The 12,899-nt window shown below is 31.9% G+C and overlaps 1 protein-coding gene across 1 annotated transcript in view; it reads right to left on the bottom strand.

Moving 5' to 3' along the window:
• The window catches only part of LOC106471389 (receptor-type guanylate cyclase Gyc76C-like), a gene marked incomplete at its 5' end in the record, with an annotated part of 59,402 nt that overhangs the window by 36,672 nt on the left and 9,831 nt on the right, over positions 1-12,899 (bottom strand). The window contains 3 exons of the mRNA XM_022399986.1: positions 891-995; positions 6,928-7,010; positions 10,411-10,501. Coding sequence (XP_022255694.1) covers positions 891-995; positions 6,928-7,010; positions 10,411-10,501 — 279 coding nt within the window. The remainder of the gene's footprint in view (positions 1-890; positions 996-6,927; positions 7,011-10,410; positions 10,502-12,899) is intronic.

Below are 12,899 nucleotides of genomic sequence, written 5' to 3'. Positions count from 1 at the left end.
ATTCTTCTACTGCGTCTACCTATTTCAGATGTCTACAACTATGATTCTTGTACTGCGTCTACCTATTTCACATGTCTACAACTATGATTCTTGTATTGCGTCTACCTATTTCACATGTCTACAAAACAGGACATCCAGTACTGCGTTTACCTATTTCACATGTCTACAACTATGATTCTTCTACTGCGTCTACCTATTTCACATATCTACAAAACAGGACACATCCAGTGCGATAGCAAAAAAAAAACGATATAAGAAAATTCAGAGTAAAGATAAAAAATATTATAGTTCCTTAGTATTACGTGTTTCCAATAAAGTCTGTTTCGAATGCATTTTTAAAGCTGGAATATATTTGCCACGTTTGACGATAATCCTTCGAACAGTCACGCTTCGATTAAAACATTGTTTGAAAACTGGAATGGTTCGTCTTTACTTTCAGTTTGATGCAAGAAACTGTTCCCTATTGTCTAAAAATATATCGATGCAGTCGTCGTTCTCAGTGTGTTTTAAAATGTTTTAACGAGTTTAAAATAGTTATTTCTCTAGCTATTTTTATTATCATCAAGTACGTTTATTTGACATTATTTTGACATACAAATACATAAATTTTATATCTTTGACGAAGGTATAAATGTAATAGATGCAGGGTACAATTGACTTTAATCTTTGAAAGTATGGAGACTGAAACTGTATGATTCCTTTCACAGAATCTAGAAAAGTACCTTTCAGGGTTAAAAGAAAATAAATTATTTAGGAAAAAAGGTATCACTAACCAGATACACACATATATATATATTTATATACATTATATAAAAAATTCGATTACATTAAATAATAAAAAATATGTCTTTTATGTTTATTTATAACTTACTCGATCATTGTTACCATACCTTCAAACTACCTCGTGAGCAGTACTCCGTAATTATACAGATATTTGGAGGATCTACGCACGCTCCGACAAAAGGATTAAGATTGTCAAACTGGAGATCTCGAATCTGTTAGAGAGAATACGTTAACGTTTCAGTGATTTGATTAAACCTCAAACACTGTTTTTACTTTAAATACGTAAAGGAATAACAATTCTTGAATCGTTATTGTTGAAACGAATATTTTGTTTATTGAGACCATCATAAAGAAGCTTTAATCAAGTCATGGGTAGTTCACTATCGGCTTTTAATTATGTGTCTTTCTTTTGAACTTTTAACGTAGAACCTTTTTACTCTTTTCTCAGAGAAGGACTTAACAGTGTTAAATATAATGATATTAATCTCCTCACGTAGCTCTAACTTTCCTTATTCATCCTTTAAATATTTCGTTAACAGTGTTAAATATAATAATACTAATATCTTTAGTTAGCTCTGACTTTCCTTATTTCTATTTTGGAGAATTTGTTAACAGTGTTAAATATAATAATACTAATATCTTTAGTTAGCCCTAAGTTTCCCTATTTCTATTTTGGAGAATTTGTTAACAGTGTTAAATATAACAATACTAATATCTTTAGTTAGCCCTAACTTTCCTTATATCTACTTTGGAGAATTTCTTAATAGTGTTAAATAGATAGATACTAATATCTTTAGTTAGCCCTAACTTTCCTTATTCTTCCTACTCTTAGCAGTAATAATTATAATGTTTTTCAGATGAATTGAAGTTTTAAAATCAGCACTTCCTTGAACAAAAAAAAAATCAAAATCAAACATATTACTGGTGTGAACGTGCTTTATAGTCATTATGAGAAACATCTATACAGTGGATAGGTGAAGGGAATAAAAAGTATCATTGGCCACTATTCAGTTCTTGACATTATATAGCCACACAATAGCAGGTATAATTAGTAAACTTAGTATTCCGAAAATTGTTTAATATCAAAATCTAAGTTCAAGGTAGGTCCAGTTCAATCTACACTTTGATCAACGTGTGTTATAACCCAACAACCTACCTTAAACTGAGGTTACGAAATTAAACAATTTTCGGAATACTAAGTTTATTGATTAAAAAATAAAAATATCTAACTTTTAAATCTTTCGCTAATGTAGTTGCAAATCAGATCATACTCTCGAAGTAGTTATAGATTTTGTCGACTCATCATACCACGTTTGTTATGTATTTCTGTTTAACTTTTTTACCATATATGAAGCTCTGCATAACTATTCTTAAGAAGTTGATGAAATCAGAGAAGACGTAAAGTAACTGTGCAACGTTTCTTTAGTAGTCAACATAAGAAGTTGATGAAATCAGAGAAGACGTAAAGTAACTGTGTAACGTTTCTTTAGTAGTCAACTTAAGAAGTTGATGAAATCAGAGAAGACGTAAAGTAACTGTGTAACGTTTCTTCAGTAGTCAACTTAAGAAGTTGATGAAATCAGAGAAGACGTAAAGTAACTGTGCAACGTTTCTTCAGTATTCAACTTAAGAAGTTGATGAAATCAGAGAAGACGTAAAGTAACTGTGTAACGTTTCTTCAGTAGTCAACTTAAGAAGTTGATGAAATCAGAGAAGACGTAAAGTAACTGTGCAACGAAAAAGATCTATCTTTATTCATGCTAACACAGGAACTGGGCATATGAACGAGAACTTGATAATTTGCTGTGGAAAATTGATTATAAAGATATCCAAGTGAATCAGTATACGCCTACTACAACAGGAAGTAAAGTATCACGGGTACGTGCGCTAATATGTAATCCCAGTTTAAAATAATGAAGTCAAATTAGAGATAAGAGCAAATATTTGTTATTTTTATTTACAATTATATACGAAACTAATTAAAAGCATTATTTACAACAGGATTTGTTTCTATATATATATATATCTCTCTTAATTAATTCATTACTGACATCGAGTCAGGGATGTATCTTTTGTCTTCCATTATTCATTGCCATAGTAATACGAGGAAAACACACCTACGATTAAGCAAGATTCTAATTCATTATTTCTAGGCCTAAAAAAAAGTGTAATCATTTTACCAACTTTAGTTTCGTATACCGTTACATACAGTGTAGAAAATTTCTAGTAAATGTAACCATATCATAAATCTTACAATAAATAATAATATGGATATTTAACGCATTTCTTATTTCCTATTTTTAAAAAATAATTAGAAACTGATTAAAATTTATGTCAAATTTATTTTTACAAACGTTTATAGAAATTTCAATATTATTTTTATTTCTCTTACTTTCCACTTCAATTGAGTTATTTTTGGATATAAGTAAGGTATAACAGCGATACTAATTTCAATAAAATATGATTATAACCGATGAAAAAACATCCGTGCTAATTCGAAGAGACTACACTAATTTTGAGATCAAAATGTATTTTATATCTCGTACTTATTTTGTAACATAATAATTATAATTTTATCAGTCATATTAATTTTTTTAATATATATTGATATTTTATGATTTTTATTAAATTTGACAGCTTCATATTTTGAAACTTGATAAAATTAATTAGGTTGTTAGGAGATGCATTCGTTAAAATGTGTAGAATATCTGCTTGAATATTGACGTGATATCTGCTTAAATATTGACGTCATATCTGCTTAAGCATTGACGTAATATCTGCTTAAATTTTGACGTGATACCTGCTTAATATTGACGTATCTGCGTATTGACGTAATATCTGCTTAAGTATTGACGTAATATCTGCTTAAAAATTGACGTAATATCTGTATAAATATTGACGTAATATCTGCTTAAACATTGACTTAATATCTGCTTAAGTATTGACGTAATATCTGCTTAAACATTGACGTAATATCTGTATAAATATTGACGTAATATCTACTTAAACATTGACGTAATATCTGCTTAAATATTGACGTGATATCTGCTTAAATATTGACGTAATATCTGCTTAAATATTGACGTAATATCTGCTTAAGTATTGACGTAATATCTGCTTAAACATTGACGTAATACCTGTATAAATATTGACGTAATATCTCCTTAAGCATTGACGTAATATCTGCTTAAATATTGACGTGATTTAGTTTAATATCATGTGTTAGAAGTGACTGAAAACTCGAGCAAATTTAGCAATCTGAGTAAATAGGTAAAAAAGTATACATGGGAGCCTTTCTAACCAACAGAATGTTCATCCTTTCATCCGCACTAGCCAAGTTTCTCTTAGTTCCAATCTTGAGTCTGACTTCAGATATTCAACAATTTACACCCAAATTGGCATATATAGGGGGCGCATCTGTGCAATCAAACGTCTTAGGAAGAAGTGTATCGATATAACAAGAAAAATGAAAAAGGAAATGAAGACGGTAGGAACCACCTTGGGTTAATTTTTTACCAATTTTTGCTTCATTTTATAAATAGAAGTTTAGATAATTAGTTTTCCATCAGAATATTTTAATAATTTTACATTTTCTTTTTTCTTTTTTTTGGGGGGGGGGACTTCATTCTTAACAGGCTGATTACTTGCAGATTATTTCTCGATGTTTCGTTACAGCTGGACCCCTAAAAACATTTTCTTTCTTGTTGGCGAGGATTTGTTAAACCTAATATTACATTATTAGAAATAACGTGCTTTTAGTGTTACTTCTGTCAATAATCATATTTGTGTTTTTCGGCAATGCAAAAATATAACTTGTTACTGAAATGTATCAACTCCAGCCTAACCAAAGCTGCAAAAAAATATCATTACTGTGTTTTTACAGAATTTGTATTTAAGTGAAACAAATTCATAAAGAATACATATTAAGTTCATTAGACGTGTAAAACTGGCTAGTGATTTAATTCATTTCGGTAACCAGGTACCACTAAATTAGCGAAATATTTCAAGCTTATTAGACGTGTCAAACTGGTTAGTGATTTAATTCATTTCGGTAACCAGGTACCACCAAATTAGCGAAATATTTCAAGCTTATTAGACGTGTCAAACTGGTTAGTGATTTAGTTCATTTCAGTAACCAGGTGCCACTAAATTAGCGAAATATTTCAAGCTTATTAGACGTGTCAAACTGGTTAGTGATTTAGTTCATTTCAGTAACCAGGTGCCACTAAATTAGCGAAATATTTCAAGCTTATTAGACGTGTCAAACTGGTTAGTGATTTAGTTCACTTCAGTAACCAGGTGCCACTAAATTAACGAAATATTTCAAGCTTATTAGACGTGTAAAACAGGTTAGTGATTTAGTTAATTTCAGTAACCAGGTGCCACTAAATTAGCGAAATATTTCAGGCTAATTAGACATGTAAAACTGGTTAGTGATTTAATTCATTTCGGTAACCAGGTACCACTAAATTAGCGAAATATTTCAGGTTAATTAGACGTGTAAAACTGGTTAGTGATTTAGTTCATTTCAGTAACCAGATACCGCCTGAAATATTTCGCTAATTTAGTGGTACCTGGTTACCGAAATGAACTAAATCACTAACCAGTTTTAAAATTCTAATAAGCTTGAAATATTTCGCTAATTTAGTGGTACCTGGTTACCGAAATGAATTAAATCACAAACCAGTTTGACACGTTTAATAAGCTTGAAATATTTCGCTAATTTAGCTAATTAGACGTGTAAAACTGGTTAGTGATTTAGTTCATTTCGGTAACCAGGTGCCACTAAATTAGCGAAATATTTCAAGCTTATTAAACGTGTCAAACTGGTTTGTGATTTAATTCATTTCGGTAACCAGGTACCACTAAATTAGCGAAATATTTCAAGCTTATTAGAATTTTAAAACTGGTTAGTGATTTAGTTCATTTCGGTAACCAGGTGCCACTAAATTAGCGAAATATATTAAGTTCGAAAGAGCTTAAACGCTATTATTCGTTAACATACAGGGTTAAACTGGAAGACTGAAAAAAAAATATGATGGAAAGTATGTTGAACGCTTGAGAATAATTTTAATAAAATTATCAGAGATTAACTTATGTTTTCTCTAGTTCTCCCTTTATCTTGATTAGTTGAATGCTAAATTAATGCAAAACATACACACTTAATGAGAATTATAATGAAGAAAAGTATCAGAAAAGGAATTATATAATCTATGTCGACGTCAGATTTTATATTTAATGGCCAGAAGCGTTTTAATATGTTTATTTTAAATAGCACTTTTTATATGATAGATTTAAGGAAGTTTTATGAATAGAGGTTATTAAACAAGACAAGAATGATGATGTGAGCAAAGACTCTAAGAGTATCAGTGGGCCAATTGTAGCGAGAAAATTAGTCAATTAAGAATGTATTCAAGACATCTCTTCATAGCTCCAGTATATTGTGACAGTAATAATCCTTTTAAACAATGTGCCGTTATCTCGAAATTCACGCCTTTCTGTTGGCTCATTTCAGGTTCTTTGTTCCAAAGAACGTGTTATAAACACAAAGCACGTGGCGTTGAACGAACTAACTTTAATTAGGGTTTGAATGGATACAAAAAAAAGGCCAATAAACTAATCTGTTTCGTCGATTTAAATTGTTCTGTGGTATGAAAACACATATAGAACCTAACAGAAAAAGATGCATATACATTAATGTATTAGAGAAATTAATTTTGGCAATTTGCTTTCTTTTCAGAGCGTTTAGCTGTAACTATAGTTTAAAGTTTAATCGATTTGTAAACGAGTGTTCGTATTATTATAAAAAAAGAATTAGGGCAGGTTCAGTTAACAATGAAACAAAACATTTGTTACTGAGAACACAATAAAGTTTCAACAATGATATATTGCTGCACAACTAATTGGGTTGTGTGTGGATTTAACGGATATTCAGACTTTAAATCTTCTTAATTAATCCGATTTGGATGATCCACTTAATCTTCTAATTACTGTAATCTCTCCAATGCTAACAGAAGGTGAAACTGATACTATAAAAGAAGTCATCGTAGAACGTGCAATAGATTAAATATTCGTATTTTTACAATATTTGAGTTAAAATACGACCTAACTGTTAAAATATTTCTACAAAATTGCTAATTATACCAACCTGTAAACAATGCATAAAATTATCAACAAGACCAAAGCCACTCCACCTGTTCCCCCAGCTACTGCTCTCCATACGAAACCTATTGAAGAACGAGAAAAGTGAAACCAATTTGAAAAGTTACTAAGCTTGTAGTTGATAATAAGTACAAGTTCATTGGTTATTGTTTTAATTTAAGATAAATCTATTGTTCTTTAACGTTAATGAGAAAACACAAGTCTTAATTTCAGTTTAATGAAAACCAATTAATAAATCACAAAATATGACATCAAAACAAATGGCTCCCAATAAAGTAACTCCACCAGCAACTTCGTAGTTGACCAGATGTAGTGATATAGATGTAATAAGTCAATCTGCATGCAAAAAAAAAAAATGTTATGTCTTTGTCTGTTTGTTAAATTTCGCGCGAAGCTACTCGAGGGCTATCTGCGCTAACCGGTCCTAATTTAGAAATGACAAACTAAAGGGGAGGCTGCTACCGAACGCCAACCATCGCCAACTCTTGGGCTATTTTTTTACCAACGAATAGTAGAATTGATAGTCACACTATAACGCCCCAATGACTAGAATGTGGTTTGGTGATGGGATTCGAGCCCGCGACCCTCAGATCGCGAGTCGAGTGTCCAACCCATCATCGCATCTCAGGCCAAAAGAATTTATATAAAGTACACTCAGATTGCTCTTAAAATTTTGGTTTAATTTTGTTAATTCGTCTATGAATTAAATTGTCAATTATTTATTATCTTATTTGCAACAATAAGAATAGTGCTACATCACAGGATTTTAGAAGCTATGCGGATCCTTTCAATGGATAAATATAACGAATGATATTATATAAGATATCCTTACCTTATGCTTCACTTTATAAACTTATAATTAACTGAATTATCTTCAGTTCTAATATCATATTCTAATACCATTACTTTGAGAAAATTACATTTTTTATACTTCGCGTAACGTTAAGTCATTGAATAGAAACCGAATCATAGGAATTTACTCGGTGGGGGGGCATATTCGATCAATACTTAAATTAATTAATTGATTTATAAAGTATGTCTGGTTCCTCTAATGTGACGCAGAGCAGTTTTCGCACTTACTAGCGTTTACACAGTTTCTAAATTGATTTTGACGTTTAACAGATAAGTCGTTTAAGCTTTCTGGAGCTAACCTGGACTGAAAGACTTCGTTTCAGTCGATTTTACGTGTGTGATTACCGAGAATTTCAAGCAACTTACTCGCTTACATTCAGACAAGTTCATATTATTTTAAAACGTAAGTGCATTAATTATTAATTAATTATTTTACTTTATGTGGAGAGTTTTAGTTTTTAACACGTTACGTTTAACCACAGCTTCTAACAGACAAAATCCGCCCACTTTAACATAAACATCTGCTTTTAAAAAAAAGCTATTTATTCAAGTCGGGGGGGGGGGGGAGAGATATAAACGGTAACTAGTACAGCTATCCGAGTATATCGTTTTATCGTTCCTACCTATAAAGCTAATAATGTATCGTTTCATATGTTTCGGTACCTTTGCTGTTAACGACATTTTCGGTCATAAACCCAATAATGTCTTACAAAGTTTAATCATCTTAGAAGACTTAGGTTTGTCCTAAATCCACAGATATACTAAGCTAAAAAAAAATGGAAAATAAAGGATATAATAAAATCACTATTTCAAATTTAATAAAAGCAACCCTTACAAAAAAAAGAGGACAGTTTGTTTGTAATTAAGCACAATGCTACACGATGGCCTATCTGTGCTCTGCTCACCACGGGTATCAAAACCCGAATTCGAGCGTTATAAGTCCGCAGACATTCCGCTGTGCCACTGTGGTGCAAAGAGGAGAGAGAGTAAACTCACTTGTGGATCCTATCAACAATATAGTTTCTTTCACTACCCAGTCAAGCCGTCTCCAAACTTGATCTACCTTATTCACTGACTCTTCGTTGAATATTACAGCTTATATACTATGTTAATTTTTTGAGAGTAATTTTTTAAACATTTAAAACAAACTTGTCAATCAAGCAAACTCCTCGATAAGACACAGAGCCCAGTCAACATTGTGCCTCTCCTCGCTTTTTTATGCATTGTTTTTCATTCTTTAACGTATTTTGAATTTTGGATTAGGCAATTAACAATATACTTTTATAACAGTCTCCTTCAATTAGAAATGAAGCTTTCAAAGAAATATTTAGTAGTTATAGAGTAAATATTTCTAATACTTATTTTAATTTCAAATATACAGTAAATCACCATGAAACATATAATTTAAAAACCTGAAAACAATGTTTTAAAAACTGAAGTTACTTAATAATCAGTTACAAATTAGATTAGAAATGGCATTGTAGAATAACTTGTAAGAATGTCGAAACTGTAATTAAAACACAACTGAGTTAAAGCAATTAAAAATAAAAATAATTTACTTTATGTAATATTAAATGGAAGTAAAAACAGTGGAAAATTTGACGACTAAACTAGGAAACTATTATATAGCCCTAATTAACAATATTAAAAGTTAAAGCTATCACGAGATAAAATTACAGTGGGTCATTATTACATTAAACCATTGTTAAGTGGCTCATTATTGTCTTAAACCACTGTTAAATGGCTCATTATTACATTAAATCATTGTTAAAGGGCTCATTATTACCTTAAACCATTGTTAAGTGGCTCATTATTATCTTAAACCAGCCTGTTAAGTGGCTCATTATTATCTTAAACCAGCCTGTTAAGTGGCTCATTATTATCTTAAATCACTGTTAAATGGCTCATTATTACCTTAAACTATTGTTAAGTGGTTCATTATTACATTAAACCATTGTTAAGGGGCTCATTATTACCTTAAACTATTGTTAAGTGGCTCATTATTACCTTAAACCACTGTTAAGGTATTATACACTAGACGTGAAAATTTCGAAAAGATAATAATATTGTGTAAAACTTATACGTCCATAATCTATAGCAGGACAGTTGTTGTTCGAAATGTTTTAGGAGTCTCTTCGTTTGAGAATAATTAAACTGGAAAAATCTACAGTAAAATTATTTTTGAAACCAATTTCGGGTTGCCGTATTTCTTAAACTGGTGAAACGTTAGTGATAAAATAGATTAAATGTTTTTTTTTCTGCTGATTAAAACACAAGGGATTATGGTTTGTTATGAATTTCGCACAAAGCTACACGAGGGCTATCTGCGCTAGCCGTCCCTAATTGAGCAGTGTAAGACTAGAGGGAAGGCAGCTAGTCATCACCAACCACCGCCAAATCTTGGGCTACTCGTTTACCAATGAATAGTGGAATTGACCGTCACATTATAACGCCCCCACAGCTGAAAGGGCGAGTATGTTTGGTGTGAGGGAGATTCGAACCCATGACCCGCAGATTGCGAGTCGAGCGCCCTAACCACCTGGCTAATTAACGAATTTGGCGATTTGCTAGAAACTTGATAGATAATTTGATGAACGTGAAAACTTAACTTACTAACACACTTTTCATTGTGGAACCCACATTCTGGTCCGTCTTTTGGTGGTCCATCACCTACCCAGTCCACCGTGTCGTCCAAGTAGAGCACCTGTTGAGAAATATTTTATTATAATTAAAAAAAAACAGTTAATAGAAAATGATTAAAGCTAGGATCACAAGTAATGATAAAACCGAATTAAAAATTGTTTCTGGATCAAGGTTGATTGTAAACAAAATTCAACAACGAAGAGATAAAAATGTATTTTACAATTTTTTACTAAATGAATTTATTTTGCAACGTTTCGGTCTTAGGCCCACTTCAGGCAACGAAAAATTTGTATTTTGATCTTTGCCTAAAGTGGGCCTAAGACCGATGATCTTTGCCTAAAGTGGGCCTAAGACCGATGATCTTTGCCTAAAGTGGGCCTAAGGCCGATGATCTTTGCCTAAAGTGGGCCTAAGACCGATGATCTTTGCCTAAAGTGGGCCTAAGGCCGATGATCTTTGCCTAAAGTGGGCCTAAGGCCGATGATCTTTGCCTAAAGTAGGCCTAAGGCCGAAACGTTCCAAAATACATTCATTATTTAATTTTATTTATTAACTTGCTGGAGTACCCGTCCCTCCCTGGACGACGGAACTTATGTAAATTCACGATTAATGAAAGGTCATCTTAAGACATGAAAAGTTGCTTCCCTTATATGTAATTGTTAAAAAAAACTGCAAAACACGCATAAAAACTGCAAAACACAAAATGTGAAACCGCAAATTTGCATGTATCTCTGCATGTTCCCAACAAATCTTCATGCCAAATTTGGTGAAGATCCCTCGACAGGGGACGAAGTAGTGGTATAAAATGCAAAAACGCCCATAGAAACAGCAAAATCCAAAACTGAAAATTTGTATGTATCTCCCCAAGAACCCAATGAACCTCCGTACCAATTCTGGTGAAGATTCATCCACAACCTGCGAAGTAGTTACATGGACATACAACAGTCAGTATTATTGAATAAATAGAGTTATTTAAACATTTAATTAACAACAAGTAAAAGCTTGGACACTACCACCAATGAAATATTAGACCAAACCAAGCCTTTATATTTATTCACTTAAATACACTAGTTCGAGACAGTATTATTATATTCATATAAATTCCACTCTTAAAAGAGCACTATCTTTGATTAATTTCAAATATTTTAAACAACAATGTTTATTTTATTTCACCCGTCACATTTTCTGTGATGTACAAATATTAATGAATTGTAACAGACAAGCGCACGAAGAAAGAGAATCTGTATCTTTTGCAAGTAGAATAAAAAAAAATAGGATGTACTCTCGATCTCACCAAGAGAAGGTGTAATGATATTCAAGTTTAAGATAGAGCAATCTTATCATCCCCATAAATAGTTTTCATTCTTAACAACGTGGTTTAAAATGAAAGCCATTTTTCACTTCGATATGATGATTAACTTCTTTAGATGCTGACATGAAATCCTAAGTATAAAATAACATATTGATTTATCAGAATGAAAAGTTTGGAGGTAATTTTAAATAACATTATTCATTACCTCAGTAAAGAAATATAATCCTTTTTCTTGATGGAATAGACGATTTGTTGGATGAGCTACGAAATCGGTTAAAATAATGAATATATATATAACTCACGATTTTTGGGTTAGAGCTTTAGCTATCATCTTTAAGATGCTTCAGTCAACAGGCTGACTTTAAGTTAATTACTAATAATAATTATTACTTTGAAGCACCTGAAAACGAATGTTGTATGAACGCACTATTTAGCCATCACAATGCACCCAGGAAGGTTACAATAAAGGTGAAATATCGTGTGCTAGACAACATTTGTGATATTTTGAGCCTGAAGAACATCTTATACAACACATGTGCTTAAAATTCTAAGTCGGAGACCCAAAGAATCAGACATAGCCATTCTAATTTTAAAATGCTCACGAAAAGGAGAACAACATTACAGCACTGCCCGTGACTAATGTCTACAATGTCTACTCTTAACATAAAAGCGGGATTGTCTTCAGGGTTAAAAACTCTTACATATAAGACTACAAGAGTGTTCAGAGAAATATCGCTGCTCGAACGTTGGACCTTCTAGTCCACAGCCTACCACAGTAAGAACTACGTATGTGATAGATATTGATTCATTAATACACATCTGGGTGGGCAACAGTGATTATGAAGTTTAGAGTATTCTTTAGTTTCTAGTGTATTACTCTGAAACAAACTTGGTTTTAATTGTCTCTAACAAGTACCTTGATTCATTAATACACATCTGGGTGGGCAACAGTGATTATGAAGTTTAGAGTATTGTTTAGTTTCTAGTGTATTACTCTGAAACAAACTTGGTTTTAATTGTCTCTAACAAGTACCTTGATTCATTAATACACACCTGGGTGGGCAACAGTGATTATGAAGTTTAGAGTATTGTTTAGTTTCTACTGTATTACTCTAAAACAAACTTGGTTTTAATCGTCTCTAACAAG

This window comes from Limulus polyphemus, unplaced genomic scaffold (assembly GCF_000517525.1).
Source record: "Limulus polyphemus unplaced genomic scaffold, Limulus_polyphemus-2.1.2 Scaffold4592, whole genome shotgun sequence".
Classification (NCBI taxonomy): domain Eukaryota; kingdom Metazoa; phylum Arthropoda; class Merostomata; order Xiphosura; family Limulidae; genus Limulus; species Limulus polyphemus.
This window is presented reverse-complemented; position numbering and strand designations above follow the sequence as displayed.